Here is a 19,756-nt window from a genome sequence, read left to right on the forward strand (position 1 = left end):
CGTTTTCGACCGACGATCGGTCCTGTTACCCACTTTCCAGTAGAGGATTCGCGCGACCCACTTTCCGAGTCTGTTCTCTAGAGGGGACACGTGTCAATTGGCGATTGGGAGCATCTGTTGCGATCAATTAGCGCGAGGTTTAGTATTTCGTTAGAGATCGAAAGCGTAAGGTGTCTCGAGACTGAAATCGAATTATTTAGTTATGGGATAGGTTGAAGACTCTTCGTGACACGCATTTAACATTAAACCTCATTTGTAACTATCTCTACCGTGACGTGACGAATGATTAGTCTTGCTTGAAGACACTTTACTCAATGAAGTGCAAAAATATTGCACGTGAAACTAAATTGAATTGGGTCAATTGTGTCAATTGTGTCATGCATGGGTGCATACGGGGACGGTGCTATTCATTGAAGAACTAAACAAATTAATTCTAAAAGTTAATCGCTAAAGAACACGAATTTGAACGACATACTTAAACTTCAACGAAGTTGCAAAATTAAATACCACGATAAATGTTTGATTACGTGGTTTCCTTCAGTCTGTAACCAAAATTTAATTACGGTAGAAATTCTAAAGCGTATTAGTTTGTCAGTTAACGTGGTAGGTTTAGCGTTAAAATATTGTACACTGGCTCGAACAAAGAAAACAATGAATGTAGTTGTTATCGAGACTTACGGGTCATTATAGGACCGTGAAACGGAGAAAAGGATACGATAACTCGCGCAAACGAGTCAGAAAGCAAAGAAAAAGACGAACGGCTCGATCAACGCGGCACTGATGCTATTAACAAACTTCTCTGCCACCCTCTTGCAGCCGCCTCCGCCGTAACCCCACCCCCTTTTCAGTGCATTTTATTATTCGCATAATCGGATCTGGGACGGCGATAGCGCCGGTGATTTCGGGTTTGTCTACGGTAACGCAGTTGTCGGCCCGACAATGCCACCCCTGAATGCCTCATTGTCTGCCAGGACCGACGCCCACTCAAAACTTCCACTCGCGCCATCGTCGCCCGTCATTTTCCGCAATCAAACGATTCGTGCGATGCGCTCTCTCGGTCCGCTCGCGCCGACAAAAGCGCTTATATAATTGCGCACCGACGCAATTAACATGTCTGCCGAGGTGACTGTCGCCTTCTTTTCAACCAACAGCGTTTCCTTGCACGGGAACGTTCGAGCATCTTTCCGGAAGTCGTGGAAATCAGTCTACCGCGTGGGTTAACGGACACTCGTGACGGAGGAATTCTTGTTTACGTAAGACATTTTAATGATAAATCAGAGATAGGGGAATTCCTGCACGTTAGCATGGCAAATAGAAATTAGAATTTAAATTATCGAATGGAATTTTGTATTTTATGTCTGTATTAAACATTTCTTTATTTCTGTCAGACACTTGAGTAGTTACATCGAGGAGGAAAAAGATGACAGAGTTTGAAATTGTTTGTATGTCGTTTCGACCCGAGGGATAAATTATTTTGTCAAAAATGAACGAGCATTCAAATTGATACCGATCCACGATGATCTTACCAATATTACAGCGTACAAAAATGTATATTTCATTTTTCTCAGCAATTATTATTTTCAAACTTATAAGATGCCCCAGCTCTAACTATTCGTCTCCAGCACCGTTCCCATCAAGAGGAGGACGCGTGAAGCCGCAGCGTTTAAAATCCTCGAGGAACTATGAGAGACGCGGTGCGCGCGGTGGGTGTTCCGATTCGAAAGTGATTACATTTGACTTGGAATCGTGCCTCCTTACCAAAGGCAGCCTCCGCTGGTACAGAGCTCGGCAACGAGGACATTCTTCCCCGACAATGCCTCCCACAATCGAGCGAGCGGCACTTCCGCGCATACTAATGGAGAGCGCCTAGACTCCTTTGGCCAGCCAGTAGTCGACGCCCCAACCACCCTTTTCACCCTTTGTGCGCACTGTGGAAAACTTCTCGAAGCACGGAGACGTTCTATTCCTCCTTTTCTAGGAGGGAATTACCACGACCTCGATGGATTTTTACAGAGGTGTCGTGTGCGTGGAGGTAAGTGAAAACGCGAGGGAGGCTCATCAAGCAAACGGGGCTAATTTTGAGCGTAGACACGAGGATTGGGGATGGATTCAGGCTTAATTCCTTTGAGACTCGCTGCAATTTTTCCTGGAGATACTCACCATTGGCAAAAACGTAGAAATCTTACGAAATAAGATTCATTGCGTTAAATTTGAAGTTGAACAATATTTTACTTATTGCAGAATTAAGATATGGCTCGCAGCTTACGTAGATACGATACACTGGAACAATCCTCTTTGGTACACTGAAATGATTTAGCCAGGAACAATTTCCGCTAATAAAATTTTTCTATCAACTCTCATGTCGGAGTTGTTACGAAAATTGTTCGATGGATATTCATTAATCCAAAGAAAACTGGTAATTTTATTAAAATATTTAACCATGCGTTTGATAGAGAAGAAAATTCAAATCAGAGGTAAAGCAGGTTACATATATTCTTTTGCGCGAATGGAGAGTAGAAAGGATCGGCACGTTCATTCCGAGAGCGAAGTAAGAATTATAGAATCGTTCTGAAATTCGCTCGTGCGCACGGAGACGTTCCTGGCTCTCCATTCTGCTGTTATCTCGCCACGAAGAAAGCGTGATTGCCTTTATGGGGGAAGAAAGGGTCCTTCGCGGTGGCGATAATGTCCTCGCAGCGGCGACGGAGGCGTCGCTATCAGAAATAAAACACGACGCAACGGAGGGGTGGTTCGAGGGTCGACGGGGAGGCGTGGAGGTTCCTCCCTCTCGTTCTAGAGATTTTCCTCCCCGACGATTCCAGCACACCCCCCCCCCCCCTCCGATTAGTCCTACGAATTCGTACGTAGGTGTCTGAGAAATACTCGACCTTCCCCGATCGACCTCCCTTCTTTCAGGGTTCTGTGTCAAGGATCCGTTTGCGAGAACCTACTTCCACTAAACGTGACGCGAATTGATTTACGCGAGATGGTAATTACGCTAATAATCGGTGGTTCTCGATCGCGGTGCTGCTTCTTTGATAAGAGAAAAGTTCGAATTTTTCGAGACTCGTTTGCTAACCACTGACCACCACTCGCGATCATTTTTTGTCTTTTAATGTTTGGACATTCTTTAACTCTGCTTAATTGCCTCGTACTATTCTGTTGTTATTACATGTTGTTTGACTGCGTTCAACTCAGTAACACGACATTTTATTTTATTATTTCGAGTTTCACAGTTTCCAGGTTCTAATTGTTTCTTAATTTTGCACGATTTTTGATCCGTTGCTATTCGTATTTTCGTATTATTTCTGCAACTTGTGTATAACTATTACGATAAGTACATTAATCGCAGATACAATTTCTAATTCTAATCTCTGATTTTCTTCAATCTCATTTCTAGTTATATTGACATTTATCTGCGAGTCAATATTTTTCTATTTTTATTTTCCCCTACGTTTCGTGAACTTTCGTAACTCTTTAACAATAATTTGTGTCCATTCGTTTTGATAAATCTCGGAGTTATCATACTTTGGTATAAAGTTTAAGGTGCTGGCTACCAACCCTTGACAGCAATGAGAGAAAAAAAAAAGGGAGTGTCTCTTCTGATTAAGTTTCAATTTATTTACAAACGTCGCGTTATATTACAGCAATAATTAACAATTAATTACGCGTATGTCGCTTCAAAGGGGGGGGGGGGAGGGGTTCCAAGATTATTGGAAAACTCGACGAATTATACGATCGCTACTATCTTCATTTATTTGTTTTCGTTTACGGCAAGAACGGTGGCCGAGGAGCTTACGTAAATATTGGAAAGATATGTTTCTATCTCTTAGATATGCGTTACATTATAATCATTCGTGCGATCCCGTTCGTATAAACGGTGCAACGGGATGCGCCGATTTCCTACGATCGTTACGATTTAGTATACATTTCTCTATAGCGAAGGTGTCCGTGGGAAATTAGCCTCCAATTCCGATCTGTTTGACAACCGTGTGTCGATTCGTCGAACGTCGACGCCGAAATATCGATCGAAAATATGCGGGCTACGGCCGTTGAAAAATTTCGGAAATACGGGGTGCGCATCGATTCCGAAAAATCGCGTTCCGATAAAAATGCGAGGACGCTGGCCGTGTTCGGAATGAATGCAACAATTCCCAGGCAGAATGCAAACAATTTGCTTGAATTGAACGGTCTATTACCGTTGGCCGATTATTCGAAGGTCTCGCAGCTGCGAATTACGACCTGCGCGAGTGTAGAGATGGGGAAAATTCTTGTCTTGGTAAAATTGTCGAATAACGAAGGGTGAATAACTTGTAAATAGTCGATAATTAACGCTAAACCGATGGCACGCTTTCTCGCTTAACAAACAATTCTCGAAACAGAAACGGACTGGAGCAAACGTAACGATACAAATCCTTCGAAGCTGTCACGATGCTGACCTTTTTTAAGAGATGGAAAGTTCTTTACCTGTTGTTCCAACCATAACAAAAGCCATTGTAACGACAACGCAAACTTGAAACTATGATCGATCAAAATCGACACAGCGAGGGGGTTAAAAACAACGATCTCCGTCGCAATTAACACGCGAAAAGCAATAACTCGTGTATCACAAACGTTGACATTCGCAGATTCCGATCCACGCTCGGCAAATTCGCATTGCTCCCTTTCGTAATCCTTGCGTGTCCGCGCAAGCTATTACAAGGGAGGGAGATACGATAACAAGAAGGGAAACGGGGGTAAAATAAAGAAACGGGAAAATATCGGATAGTTGCAGTATCGATGCGCGACGCCGGGCACCGCGACGCGATGAAATCATCTCGCGAGTGGGTGGACGGGGCGGTGGGGCGGGTGGGAGTGGAGCGAGTATATAGCGCGTATACAGGTCCGCTGTCGCATCTACGTTAGCATTCAGAACGTTTGGCTTATTTCGCATGGCCGCGTCCCAAAGAAGAGATTTGCCTCCGCTTGGAAGAGGTTTTTTTTCTCCCTCTCCTGGCGAGCCAGGGCTCTTTCTGTCCCCCATGCGTGTCTGTGTGCACATGCCTCTGTCCTACCGTCCCGCTTTGGCTCGCGCGCGCGGTAATATGTGCCACGAGAGGGTTGGTTATCTCATCAAAATTGGACTCTTCTGGCATCCCGTGCCGCCTCTCTACACGCTTTACCAGAAAGGACCCCTTCGCCTCTCTTTGTGGGATTTCGGCCGTGGCGAGTTATCGATTCGGCTTTGCCATCCACCGGGAGGCTCGCATAACGAATTCTTTGCGGCGACGATTGCACCCCGTTCGGCCTCCGCCTTCTCCGGGACCTTCAATTTGCACCGTGGTTTCGAATCGCGTTCTCTGGACAGATCGCTCGCGACAGAGGGTTGCTCCGCCGAGAACGCCCTTGGAGCTTGGAAGCTTCGAGCTTCCCGTCGTGTACGCGAGAAAGATGACGCTGGGGGATTAAAATTATCGCATAACGCAACAGGTTTTTCTGGAGATTCGCGTGATTTTTTTAAGAATTATGCAGAGCCTGTTTTATTCGAGTCGATGTATCAAGAAAAGGGAGTTTTTGTTTGAGTGTTGCGTGCGAGATGTCGGATTTTTCGAAGTTGGGAAGCTGGTATACCGTGAAACGCGTCGATTGGTCGAGGAATGGAGGCAATATTGGACAGAGATGGGCAAAACCCTAGACTTCGAATAAATCTAAGGTTTGTCAACGTATTTGTCTTGTTTCCTTTTTTGGAAAATATTCGAAAGAGGAAACGAGACAAATATGTTGACAAACTTTAGATTTATTCGAAGTCTAGGGTTTTGCCCATCACTGATATTGGACGATATTATAGTGGCAGAGTCTCAGAGTTTTCATCTGGAAAGCTAAAGTGACCAAGAAAAGAATCGAAGGAACGCGTTCTTCGCTTTCACGCGTGACTTTCAAAGCTTCGAGTTTCTACCAAAAATCACAGTAACAATGATGACGTTAAACAAAACTGTAACATTATCGTCATGGAGGAACAGGACCTAACCTTGAGCTTGGTTGGAATTTCGAGTCAAGTAATGAATGGTCTGTCGAACCGAGTCGAGTGTTTGAAAATTCCGAGTTACTTGAAGTCTGATTTTTTCGAGTAGTTCGCATTCTTTTTCAAACAGTTCGTCGATTTCCAGTAGCTCGGAATTTTCAAACACTCGACTCGGCTCGATCAATCGAATCGAGCTCAGCTCAGTTCGTAAATGTCGACTACTCGCCTAGTCAGCTCTGCCTACTTGGTCTTTTAAAGCTTTGAGCTACTATCGAAAATAGTAACAGTAACAGAACAGTAACAAAACGATGACATTAAACAGAACTGTGACGTTATCGTCGTGGAGAAACATGACGTCGGCTCTGCTTTCTAGGTCTATCAAAGCTTTGAAAAATCACAATAACAAGGTTGACGCTAGAGATCTATAATTATCACATCCCCCAGGATCGATCTTCCTTTTCCAACTGTCTCCTAGTCCAAAACATCCGTCCACACGATCGTACCAAGTCCACTCTACCTTCCAGTCCACTCTACATTCCTGGAATCTCCACGTCGTTCCCCAATCTCCACGCGCAACTTGTAACTGAACGAGGAGGCCTCTTCCCCCGAACGCCTTCCAACGCCAAGGATCACTGCACGTTGGCGACGTGCAGGTTTCTCGATCTGACTGGGGTCCTCTGCTGATCGTCCTGGAACTGGACGTCGTCGTCCTTCGCCAGAGCGTTGAGGTTCGTGACGGTAGCCTGGGGGATTGGCGACAGCATCGGTGGGACTCTCCACCAGTCCGTGGTCGGCCATCCGGCTGGTACCAGGTTCCCACGGAAGTTTAGATCCGGGAGAACCGGAAGCGGTCTTCATATGACGTGCCCGCGGTGAGCGCCCAAGGTCGAGCTGGATGAGGTCAGATTCTGAACGGAAAAGGCGCTCTCCACCTTCGTGGACGTCGTGGACGTCGTCGTGGGACCGCTGCTGGCTACTTTTTCCGTCTGTTCGGTGGGAGAGGAGGACGAGGACGAAGAAAATCGGTCCTGAGACCTGTCCTCGTGGTGTCTGTCCACGGAGGACGAGAACCCGTCGTCCTCCATCTTTCTGTACCGAGACTCCTCCCTGCTGGAGTCTCTGTCCGATGGGAAACCGTCGTCCTCCGGTTTTCCAGGACTCGGGAACGGTCTCTCCTCCAATTTGGTGGCTAGGTAAGACCTCTTCGGGTCCTTGGGCGGACTGGGACAGCCGCAGTTCGGCTGGAGGCAGGCTGCAGTCGATAAACTCGGCCAGGACATGGTCTGATGGCTCGAGTAGAAAGTACTGCCCCCGTAGAGGGCCTGAAAGGCCAAATCCGCCGCTAATTTGCCGCCGTTGAACTCCTCGCCCAGCTTGTGCTGGATGGGGTAAAGTGGATACGGAAAGGGCGGGAAAAAACGGGGGATCTTGAGATCCTCGTGGCTCATCAGCGCGTGATGCGACGGGGGCGCCAGAGGTGGCAACAGGCCTCTCGATATGTTGCCTAAGGTTTCACCTGAGGACATCAGGGGCGATATCGAGAAGCCGAATTTGTTCTCCTTCTTCACGAGGGATTTCGGCTTCCTGCGGGGCCGGTACTTGTAGTCCGGGTGCTCCTTCATGTGGAGGGCTCTGAAACAAAACGTTGGCCCTTGTAGAGTTTTATTGTTGGTTGGTATATAATTGAGTTAATTATTGGGTTGTAATTGGCTAAATTCATGGTTGATCTTAGACGACAGTGAGGTGAATTAAGGGATGATCTACGCATTGTACTACTCATGTTATTCGTGACTAAATGAATGTTTAAGTTCCTTAAAATTGAAATTATTTTTTTCTGGAGCAAGAAAATATGTTTGGAGATGTTAGCCATTTCTTTGGAAATTTGTTTAATTCTGATAATTGTAGAATGGATGAAACGTGCGAAACTTTAGGCACATTTATGGAATTGTCCAGAAAAATGTGTAAATTGTAGATAAAATTAAAGAAAGACTCGGAAGTTATGTTTTCAGAACAAGTCAATATTTTCTTCGGGCGTCTGAACGGCAGATAAACTAAAAAAATAAACGAATACAAAATTCGTGAGAGTGCCGTTTACATTGGGAACTCCGAGTTGAAACAATTAATTGACTCATTTATAGCCGCGATAGTAGTCCAATCCCCTGAACTTGGTTTAATTTCAACAATTTTACCTGGTACAACCCAACGAATATTTTATATATTTTCTTTCATATATTCGTCTAGGATCGAATAGACGCGTTTAGACGTCGACAGGGCTAGGCTTAGACAATGATTTCACCGGTATCTACCTTCGATAATCCGGGCGCGTTCGTTATCACGCCGAGAATCGCACGACGAGACATTTCGGAATTCAGTAAACTTTGCTCTCGACACCGTTATCCGTACAAAGGGACGTATTATCGTGGTGCTAGGACACGATACGGGCCACCATGGGTATTTGTAGTAAATATCTTGTACACACACCCCGGCTGGAGGCGCAGTCGACACGTCGGAGGGCTGCTAAAAGAGAGGGGAGGAAGGGAAGAGTCAGAGCCCCGTGGTATCTCCGTCACATAATACTCCATTATGTATCCAAGAGGCGCACAAACGCAGTCCTTATTTATGCTTCGCCTCGTGTAGATAAAAGAAAGCGAGAGAGATAGGTGTTTCATGGCTGGGAACTCCTTTTCCTCTACGACGAATTTTTCTTTCTTCTTTACGTGCGACGTGTTTTCGCGGGGATTTCTCCCGGAAACGTTGGCACAATGGGGCCTACTCGAACTATTTCTGGCACCCAGCGAAGGGATTTTATGTCAACATTCGTTATGTCAAGTTTCGCGAGCAATATGCGTGATCGATCTGTGATCAGAGTTTTTGGAAAGCTTGTATAGATTTGTCAGAAATAAAAGATAGTGGAGGTTTTTAGTAATTTTTAGAATTTGAGGTTGAAATAGAATGGAATTCTTGCGTTTTAGATTTTATTCAAGATAGATATTTTAGAGTTAATACTTGTGTGTCCACTTTTTTTTTTTTAAGAGACCAAGGGAAATGATTAAATTGCTTGCACTAAACGATAGCATTGTTTCATACAAGAATGAAAAATGAAGACGAGATATTCGAAAAATCGTAAATTTTCAAAAACGTTAGATTATATAGTTCCGAATCGTCTCGAAGCATAATTCCTCAATTTTCGCAGGAATTATTCCGAAGCGTTAAACCGTTGCTTCGTACAACCAGCGCTGCCCAAGGCCGCGCGATAGGTCGTCTAAAATTTTCCAACTCGCGAACGAAATCCGAAATTTTGGTTCCTCGCGGCGCGAGAGTGACGCAGCGGAATAATAATTCCGGGACAATGTGTCCCGGCAGATAGCACAAAGCGTAAATCAGCATAAACATCGGTAAAGCCCCGCCGACAATAATTCAGCATAAATGCATAAACATCGGGCGTAATCTTTACAATTCGCTGGGAAACCCTCCACCGCCGCCGCCACCACCACCGACACCGGGCATCGTTGCTACCCCCGTGGACTGTGCGCCACAGTTTCAGCATCACCACTTCCAACTGCGCGATAAACAACGCGTTATATCATATCGGTGGACATAAGCCGCGCGGTAGCCGCGCTCGCGGCCGCCGCAACAAGAAACAATAACAATTAGTCACGATTGTCCGCCGGTGCTCCGCGAATGTCATTAGTGTAACGATTCGTCATAAATGTCATTGTGCCGCAACGATCGGACTTTCGCGAACCGTTGACGGTTTTGTCGTTCGATAATCGTCCCTTTCGCTATGAGATGTGTTTGTATTTAGGAGGGGGGAGGGATGCTATGAGGGTTAACGAGCGAGTAGATAGTAAATGATGGTGGAAAGTAAGTTTCTTTGAATTTGATTATGTACTTGTTTTTTTTTTTATTGGTTGAATGAAGCACTACCTGGGCTGTCAGTAAAGACTCGAGCAATCTCTGTAGTCCTTCCTTTGCGATCAACTCTTTATACTTTAACACTCGTTTATATCGTGCAATTCATAAACGTCAATGAGCTTCTCAAACTACACTGATTTCAAACTAAAAACTTCAATTTCCAAGACTGTATCACCTCAAACCAAGAAACTAATCATTGATCCCCAAGATTCTTCCTTTTCATGACACTCTTTATCCTTTAACCCTGTATCTTAGGAATCGTGGCAGTCAACGACCGCTGCTAATCTCGTCTAACCTTCATATAACCTACCTCAAGCCACGAAGTCACTGTCAATATATACTCAAACATTTTTTAGACAAACCACCTCAATCAAGAGACTAATCATCGTTCCCCAAGATTCTTCCTTCTCGTGACACTCTCTATCCTTTAACCCCGTATCTTAGGAATCGCGACAGTCAACGACCGCTGCCAACCCTCGTCTAACCTCCATGCAACCTACCTGGAACCACCAAACCGATCAATCTCTCAGTACCGTTTCTTTCGCGAGTCACCCTTCACCCCTTGACATTTACACCTCGCGGAAGTCCGTGTCGCCAGGCGTCTCGAGACTTCCGAATGACAAAGCGGTCGCTATTTCCGCGACACCGTATTAATTCACCCCGTTTTCCTTCGCCCAGCCCTTTCCACGGTTTCCGCGTCAGCCGTACGAAAACGGGAACGGGGGACAACGGCGTTGGAAGCCTCCCGAAAAGAGGGTCTCTGGAGGAGGGAATCGTCGGACAGGCAGCAGTAGTGGCAACGGCACAGCCAACGAGCAGCCGTGAGGGTGAGAGAGCCAGGGGCGGGCGGGTAGGGTAGGGGCCGCCAGAGGAGCCGCGCAAATCCTTTTAAATCCACACAATTGCGACAATGGGGCTTTATTTGTTATCTCGGGGGCCACATTGTGAGTCGCCGTGAACGAACGGACAGATTACGTCGGGCCAGTGACGGCACGGCTCCAGGGGAACCCGTTCCTGCCAGGAACGTGGCTCCAGGAGAACCGCTTTTATCGGGGCCCCCTCTTGCCCCTCTTCTTTATTTTACGACCGTCCACACTGTCCCCTTCGAACCCCCGTGCCGTTACCAAAGTCGTCACCGACGCCTCCATCCGCCAGAAAAGCGGATTCGCTGTTACACGCTTCTGCCCCCGAAATTTTACCCTCCTTCCACCTCGTCGCCCCTCTGTCGCGGGTAACCGTCTCTAGCCACCGAGATGCGTTTCCACGGAATGAATATTGAGATCCTCCGACGATTTTTTCGGTGTTCGGTATGGGAGACTCTTAGTTTCTCGCGGTAGGTGTCTTTTGGGGGTGCAGGCGAGGGGGTAGGTTTCAGAATGGAGCTTTGGTGGAAGATATGCTTCTTGCCAAAGTTATTTTTTTTTCAGAGATTGTATCGACTCCGAAGGTTCCTTAGAATTCTTTTACTAGGGGGTTGGTTTGAATTTAATGATTGATGATGACGTAGAAGACTGTCCAAACTTAGATGAGTGTAGGTTTATGCGAAGGGGTAGAATTCAGCGGAGTAAATATTTCGGAGAATAGGTGCGCTGAAATTAAGGCCGATCGCACACGGCACAACCGATTTGAAATTAGTGTTGCAAACCGTTTGCGTATCTTTGTTTTACCTACTGCACTATCTTTGTTTTACCTAGATCCACGATCGCATGCAACTATGTAGTTTTAGAGTGGTTTGAAACTGATCGGTTGCACCCATGTGCGATCGGCCTAAAAGAGAATAGTTGCGTATAATGTATTCACCTTCGTAATCGAGGAAAAATACTTAAAAATATTCTGATACTCCTTTCTCGGACCAAAAAGCAACGAACCAGTAGAAGTGTGCGATGGTAAAATTTTACAGTACAACTTTCTATACGTTTCGCTCGTGCGTAACAATAGTTCTCGCGCAACAATTGAGAAAAGCAACACATGAAACCGTGCGCGAATTTGAACGCAAAACGTTACGGATCAGAAAAACGAGCGTCGACCGGTACAGGTCGGGTGTCAATGTTGAATATCCTCTTCTATATATATATATATATTTTTTTTTTTGTAGATTCGATCACGGTCATCTACAGAAAAGCGGATTCAACGTAACATTCCGCCCGTATAGCCGGCAACCCCAGTCTCGTTTTCTATTTTTCGAGTAAAACGAACACTTGGCAATTGAAAGCGAATCGACGGTGACGCGATTTCGAAAGAAACGACTTTATTATTCCATTATTTATTTTACGAGGCTCCATCGTCGCGGCGGGTGATTCCGCGAGGGTTTATATCGAAGCCCCAGCCGCCTCCTATCAATTGCCTATACCCGGCAATTTTTGCTTCGAAAAAACCGTGATAAAGCTGGACTCTGTCGGCGCTTTCACGCGTCGCACTTTTAAATTAATTCTTCCCTCGCTGCGTTTCCTCCTCGCTTTGTTCGTCGTTTCAATTTGACGTTGTAATTTCATCGGGACATTTTTTTTTACAGATTTTTTTTTTAACGCGACAAAGAGGTAGAGTAAAGTAAACAGGAACTGGAAGAACAATTTGTATTTTTATTATTCGGCAACGGTTTCGGTTGAAATTGTCCTTTATAAGCTTGAGATATATAATTGACATCAAAGTTTCTTCTTGATCATAATATTGAAATTTCTATTTTCATTCAACTCAATTCTGAACGAAGTGACCTTTTTGTTTTCGTTGATTTGTTAAGTGGAGCTTTGAAAAGCCAGAGGATAAGAAACACTACTAATTTAAAGTCCCGAAAAAGATATTACATTTTATTATACGTATGCGATAAAAATGGTTTTTGGTTGTTCGTGAAGGTTCGAGAATAATTTCTTAACTGATACCTAATGGGGCAAAGAGAAGTTGATTAATTTACAATTGCCTTAAAATGGAAGAACAGTGCTTCAAAAAAATCCAATATTCATGTCGAATATACTTCACGTAAGATGGCGAATATTAAACGCTGGATTTTCAATTTTCGTTCCAGCGATTCTTCCCAAATTAATCCCCCTCGATGGACGCTGATAATTAAAGGGGCAATAAAAATATCGTTCGATCGTGAAATCTCATCGACCTGTTCACCGTTCGTCGAGCTAAATAAACTCATAACAATGATTAAATATTCAGGATCGGTTAATAAAGGGCTTGTCCCCCTCAACCTTCATAAATACCACTTCGTTCGCCCTATTCCACCCCTTAGCTTAGCGCAGCACGCCCTTAGATTTAGCAACAATGTACCGTATTATGAACTACGAAGGCCCCCCTTCTCGTTTACGATCCTCCTTTCCCATCGGTTATCGCAGATACGCCTCGATGCGATAATTTCATTCGAGCGATCGCGACTAAAGAGCAATTAGCGTGCAAAGAAAAATCGTGGGCGTCGATTCAAAGCGATACGGTACGGTATCCATCATTGTCGAGCCGATCCTCGAGTGTAAAAATGAAAACTCATTCTGCACACTAGTGATATCGGTATAGAAGCGATTCATTGATATTTTTATAGTCTTGTAATTCAAGTAATTTTCTTCGCGTTCAACTAGACGCGCGTTGAAATAAACGGTTTTAACCTCGAACGAGGTCAGCCTCGGATTGAGGCCACGTACCGGCTTGAACAAATTTTACACGAAACGGGAGTCGAAACACAAACATAATTTATGTAGTATTCGGTACAAACGGAATATTCAAAAAGCGCGATAAAAAAAAAAGAACGAAAGAAATATATAAATGGCTACACGAATATAATAGAATACCAGATTCGGTTATTTAATAATTTTTATTGTGTTTATCGTTTTCCTAAACTCGACTCACTGGCAGTGGTCTCATTAGAAATTAGATAGGGATAGAGAGAAACCCTCTTAATCAACTCATGCGCATCCCGTAATAGATGACGGGTCATTTAGCTATCTTGAGATTCATAGTTACTGTTCGATGCTTCTCGAGACAGTTAGTCATTGAACTAGCTTAACAAAGTTATAGAAATCATTATGTACATCAGTATTGCGTACTACGTTTGATGTGATTTATGTTCTTCAAGAGAACTAAACTCCGCAACAGTCGAAACATCTAATTAGATACGAAGTGTTGCTCAATTTCACAAAATGGTATACATCACACCCGCGTTTAGAAATCTTAGGTACATAAAACATCCAAAATAGGGGAAACACAGCTTAATAGTTTCTCATTTCTTAGTTTCAAGGATTCAATGAATTCCTAAAAACGTACGAATACCCAGAAAATACTCCTATTTTTAAAAGATCAAATAAAATTAATACACCAGAGCTTCACGTAAATCCTTTTGTAAATCCTTTTAAGATTCTAATGTAGATCAAACCATTCAATCGCCCGCCACGAAATTAATTATTATAACGCAATTTTAATTCATGGGATATCAATTCATGGGTTCAATTGAAAGTTTCGAATTCTCACCTAAGTCGTTTGGCTTCGTCGATGAAAGGTCGCTTCTCGCTCTCGCTGAGCAGCTTCCACTCGGCGCCAAGCCTCTTCGAGATCTCCGAGTTGTGCATCTTCGGGTTTTCCTGGGCCATTTTCCGTCGCTGTCCGCGGGACCACACCATGAACGCGTTCATCGGCCGTTTGATGTGCTCATTGTGAAGTGTTTTCGACGACATCTCGGCTCTCTGTCTCTGATCCTCTTCCAATCGATCGCTCGCCCACGGAATCTCTATTTAATCGGTCTCTGTTGACGTAGCAATCGCTTCGCGCCGTTCCATTGACAGGGAACTATCACTGTTCTCATACTCGATGATCGCCGAGTCACCTCCAACCGGTGGCAAACAACGAAGCACAGCACCTCCTCGACAACTCAACCTCCAATCACGTGGTCCTCGAAATAGACGATTTTCGGCACCACAGGTAGTTCAATCGTTCCTTTCAGGGTCTAGAGAGTTCGATATCACCAGTTCGATCTAGTCAGAAGAGTTAAAACTCTCGATCATCCGGTTCCGGGTCAGGTGACCTCGTCAATCTCACCATTCGTTGATCTAGACGGATCGGCTTCGCACACCTTCTAAGATCCCGAAACTCTCGCGCAACCGACACATCCCCAGTGTCCTGGCTGGTCTATCACTGTCTATCACAGAATCTTTCCACGGAGTCGCGTCTCGACTGACAGCGTCTGCTCGTCCAAGATGGTCCAAGATGGTCAGACGCGAATTTCAACGGACGTGCATCGAGTTATCTCGTCCGACAGGGACAGGGAATACCACCGTCCCGTGACCCAAGCTGTTCGATTGATACCGTGACGAGGACTGGCAAGGATCAGCCAGGACCTCTCCGACGTCGAGTCTGGGACGAGCCAGGGAGGAATCGAGGGACTCGCGGAGTAGCCGAAGCCCCGTGGGACGCGATGGAAACCAAGGATCGGCCAACCAGAAATGTTCCTCCTCTCCCACCAGGCTCCGCGGCTAATGGACACCCACGATTGGCTCCTTCGCCGACATGGCGGACGGAGGATATAGGCGCGTTCAACAGGTGGAGGTGACGCGTCTCTGTTCGGTGCATCTCCTCTTCTCTTCTGTTGCACGGACGTTGCTGGCATCCGATCCGCGATGCCACGAGTGTGTCTGTTACGCAGATTATCGTACTACCGTGCCTTTTTTTCCTGACCTTTCTGACCGTCGATGGTCAGACTGTATCCGGGACACTCGATGGCTCCGCGAGACAATGCGTTCAGGTTTGATTCGGACGGGTTAAGTGCAATAGGTCCGTCACGACACAGACAGGATCCAGTTGAGCGATCGATGAGGAGATCGTGGGGGATTTTAAGGTTAACGGGGATCGAGAATTCGGGGTTTGGATGGGATTGTTGGACGAGTATGGTTTCCTGGAGTCATTATTGAATTTTTGTGATTGATCGATGGATTATGGAAGTGAGGAATGAATGTTATTTGGTATTGTTTTCGGGGTGGTTGATAGGTGATTATTTCACTACATTGGTAATAATTGTAATTGTCGAATGATTTTAACGGAGTAATTATTGATGTTTGTAATTGAGATGGGCTATGAAAGTGAGGAATGAATTTTATTTGGTTCTGAAAGTTTTTAGGAGTGGTTGGTAGATGATTGTTTGATTACATTGGTAATAATTGTAATTATCGAATGATTTTAATGGAATATTCATTCTTAATAGTTTGAATGCTCCAATTTATAAAGAACCACCACAAAATTTCAATATTACGTGTTCATCGTTGGTATGTTATTAAAATGAATATAATAGAAAAATTACATTTTAATAACAGTGCAGGTAATGTTCTTGTTGATATCATATTTTGTCGTTGGAATTACAAGTAGCTTCATTAGGAGCTAGATATCGTATTGATACTGTATCAGTGTTCTTGAAGATAATTGTTTGAAGATAATTGGGGAACGGTTTGAGCAGAGTTACGATTGAGAAAGTAAAGATTTTGATGTTCATTGATGTTATTGTTCATGGTTCTTGAAAATGTGTTAAATAAAACAATGGTTCTTTTAGTGATGAAAATAATCCACATTTAAGAATACTAGCTACTCGGAGAACATCTCAATCAAATATTATTTGAAAATGATAATACAGACTATAACATCACTAAAAAAAAAAACCCCGAAAAAATTGTTTAATATACAATCGTATATGTAATCGAATATGTAATTCACGTTGAATAAAGTGATCGACACCGTATTATCAGAGATCGTTAGCTACGTTAGCAAAGAATTATTCCGACGTAGGCGAGGCATTCGTTAACAAACCATCGTGTCCTGATTGTGGCCACGGCGTGGCACACAGAAATTTCTTCCCGCTTTGTTCGGCCGATGTACAAGCGCGGGGCCACTTCTCGAAATAAATGTTATCAGCCCTGGCAATGTCTTGCTTGGAGAAGCGACCGAGGGGGGTCGCAGGGGCATGGCCGGGGCTGAAGACGTCTCCAGTGATAAGACGATAAAGAGAGGAGGTATAAAACGAGACAAGAAGGCTGTGTGTTAGTGGCAACATCTCGACGAATTCCAACTTTCATAAAGAAGCGACCGTGTACAGTCCTACCATTGAATTTTCGTCAAGTTTTGAAATATTCATCTGTCGACACGGAAAGGGTCATTCGTGACCCGTGGAAAAATCGCGAAAACGAGGTGACGAGGGAAAGGGAATTAGTAAATGGAATGGGAAAGAGTTTCGAAGAATTTCGCAGCTCGGATTGAATCGGTGAGTAATTTTATCGAGTTATTTGCTTTTTACGTCTTCGTAATTTACGAAGATTATTCTAGAACCGATATATAGTATAAACAAATTTAAAATATGTTTCGTCGATCCTTAAATGGTTCCTCACTTATCCACGTAAACGTGGATTTCATCTGGGTTGCTTGACAAGAATTAACGACTATAATTATTTAAACTCTGTTCCACAAGAAGTTTGTCGAAAGTTTCTCAAAAATTTGTAATGATACGAAAATACTTTTCTATGATAGTACCGTCGGAACTTCTAATCGAAAAGTACAAGTTCGAAAATATAATTTACAGAAGTTAAAGCTTGTTAGGCACGGTGTATAATTTCGCGCCGAGCAGACGGAAGCGAATCAATGGCCGAATAAAGGAGGGAGGCACGAGGGTTCGGCCACGCGGAGATTATCGAAGGCAATCAGCTATTTGTTCTGTTATTAACTCGATCATAAATTCGCCATGCGACAGTGTACGAGCGGTCGCGTTCGGCTGTCGTTCTGTCAGCGTTCCTTTATCACCCCCTCGTTACACATTCCCCATCGCGCGTAGGGCGTGAACGCGATTTTTATCGGTCATCGACGAGAAGAAAAGGCACGCTTGGGGGACCTCGTCTCTTTTCACGCTCTCCTCGACGTTGCACGAAACCCTTATCTGGATACTGACACTTTCAATTAGTCACTATCGCGAGCAAACATCGCGCCTTCTTTCGCGAATTTCACCTCGTTGAATTGTTAGCAATTTCTCCTTTAACGCACGCTCGGTATTCGCAAAGTTCACGTTTCGCGGTTTTAACTCTCTTTTTGGAATTAATTGTTTAAAAAAAAAAAAAAAAAACACACCAGCATCACATTAATGCAAACAATGCTTTAAGCGATTTTAAGATTCTGCTATGTAGGATATTTATTATTGTTACAGATTGAGAAACATTCATTGAATCGTAATAAAGAAGAAGGATTCGAGTGGTTTCTTAATGAAATAAAGATACATTATCCTGCTGTATTCCATATTGTTTGTTTTTTAATTATGTCTTTCCGTTTACTTTCTATATATATATACATATATTGTAGAACAAAAGGAATATATTGTATATGTACATTCTGTGCGGATTCGAAGTACAATATCCCTCTCAGAAAATAAAGAAAAACCTCTATTCTGTCGCAACCTGAGGGACTCCTCGTCATACACCAAATCCTTCCACGTCTACATCGACTTCGACCATACGATCAGAAGTCTCAAAGACACCGTCACGGTTAAACGGCACTTTCCCAAGAAAAAGAAGAAACATTTTCCGGTGCGAGGAAGGTGAAGAAGCAAAGAAACAGCGAATGGGCCAAGGGACGTTAAGTGACTTTTCGACGCTCGCTTTTCTCCCGATCGCGACGATACCGAAGGCACGGGAGACCGAGGAGGGAATTTCTCTATCAGTCGTCGTTCTCTGTTCGTCCCGGTCACCTTCCGTTATCGTCTTCGTCGCTCTTCATGGCGGTGGGGTGCCACGCGACCGCTGATTATACCATTCATCGCGCGGCGTGGTCCAGAAGAGGGTTGCAAGCGGACTCGTAAACGTCGTAGCATCGTTTCCCCTCTCTGTTCGCCCCTACCCCGTCGCCCAGTGTTGCCCACTTTGGTCTCGGTGCCTACTACGGCCTTGAATGCTCCCTCATCAATGAAACAATCCAGCTTTCCGGCGGCCCGTCGCCGACGGCTCCTTAATTTCGGGACGCCCGCGCTCGCGGACGTCTCCCTCTCTTCTTCGATCAATTACCAGTGTTTGTATTTGTTTCCACGCTGATTTCGTCCATTTTCGTCGACTTGGACCCTCGGGGACGATTTTGTCCGCGAGCTTTCGCGGTTTTTATGCCGGCGATTCGGGGGTGGTTTAATCGTGGCGCGCGTGGACATTGAATATTAGGGCTCTTTAGGACATTTTAGTATTTAGGTATTGGCAGAGGTGGGGAGTATTCGGAGGTTTTAGTTCTTTATTGTAAAAGACTTAGAGGTATTGGAAAATTCTTTTACTTTTGTAACGGTTAATATTTTTAGTGCCAAGAACACCATTCTTGTGCCTTGTCCCTTATTACCTAGCTGTACTAAACAGTTAGATTTAATGAGAAGATTACACAGAGGTGGGATTATTCAGAAGCATTATTTTTGTATCGTAGAAGTCTCAGAGATATTGGAAAATCCTTTTATTATTGTCACGATTAATATTTCTAGTGCCAAGAACAGTATTCCTTGCGCCTCATTCCTTATTACCTAGGTGTACTAAGCAACGTAGCTAGAAGATTACACGTAACTCTACCGATTACTCCAAGAACCGAAAGCTATTCCTAGCTACTTGAAAATACCCCCCGCCATTATTTAATCCCGTCAAATGCATCGCGACCATGTTAAAGCGTTCCTCCTCAGTCCCCCAACTTTCGTCTCCACCTGGGAATCGCTGTCGAAGTGCCGCAACACCTGAACTTCACCTCGAAACACACATCCGTTGGAGAATTGGTGTTATATTTGCTGGTCGGTTGAAGTAGTCCGTCGGCCGTGACAACCCGCAGGCTGCACGGCCGATTGAAACAATGTCGACTCACAAAGAGCGCGAG

General features: G+C 44.5%; 1 protein-coding gene across 1 annotated transcript; it reads right to left on the bottom strand.

Annotated features, from left to right (window-relative positions):
- Positions 1-3,606: 3,606 nt before the first annotated feature.
- Positions 3,607-15,229, bottom strand: LOC128893404 (transcription factor Sox-21-B-like). The gene is made up of 2 exons (XM_054154315.1): positions 14,375-15,229; positions 3,607-7,633 (listed from the first exon to the last, which is right to left on the bottom strand). Exons 1-2 carry the CDS (start codon positions 14,575-14,577, stop codon positions 6,856-6,858), a joined length of 981 nt encoding a protein of 326 aa, XP_054010290.1. The 5' UTR covers positions 14,578-15,229; the 3' UTR covers positions 3,607-6,855.
- Between the last annotated feature and the right edge of the window lie 4,527 nt (positions 15,230-19,756).

This window comes from Hylaeus anthracinus, unplaced genomic scaffold (genome assembly GCF_026225885.1).
Source record: "Hylaeus anthracinus isolate JK02 unplaced genomic scaffold, UHH_iyHylAnth1.0_haploid 27441, whole genome shotgun sequence".
In the NCBI taxonomy this organism is placed as follows: domain Eukaryota; kingdom Metazoa; phylum Arthropoda; class Insecta; order Hymenoptera; family Colletidae; genus Hylaeus; species Hylaeus anthracinus.

Bases quoted from the DNA above. Each gene is read 5' to 3' on its own strand.
- LOC128893404 (XM_054154315.1), bottom strand. From the start codon at position 14,577: ATGTCGTCGAAAACACTTCACAATGAGCACATCAAACGGCCGATGAAC. The intron at 7,634-14,374 runs GTGAGAATTCGA...GTTTTGTTTCAG, and splicing joins GACGAAGCCAAACGACTTAG to AGCCCTCCACATGAAGGAGC.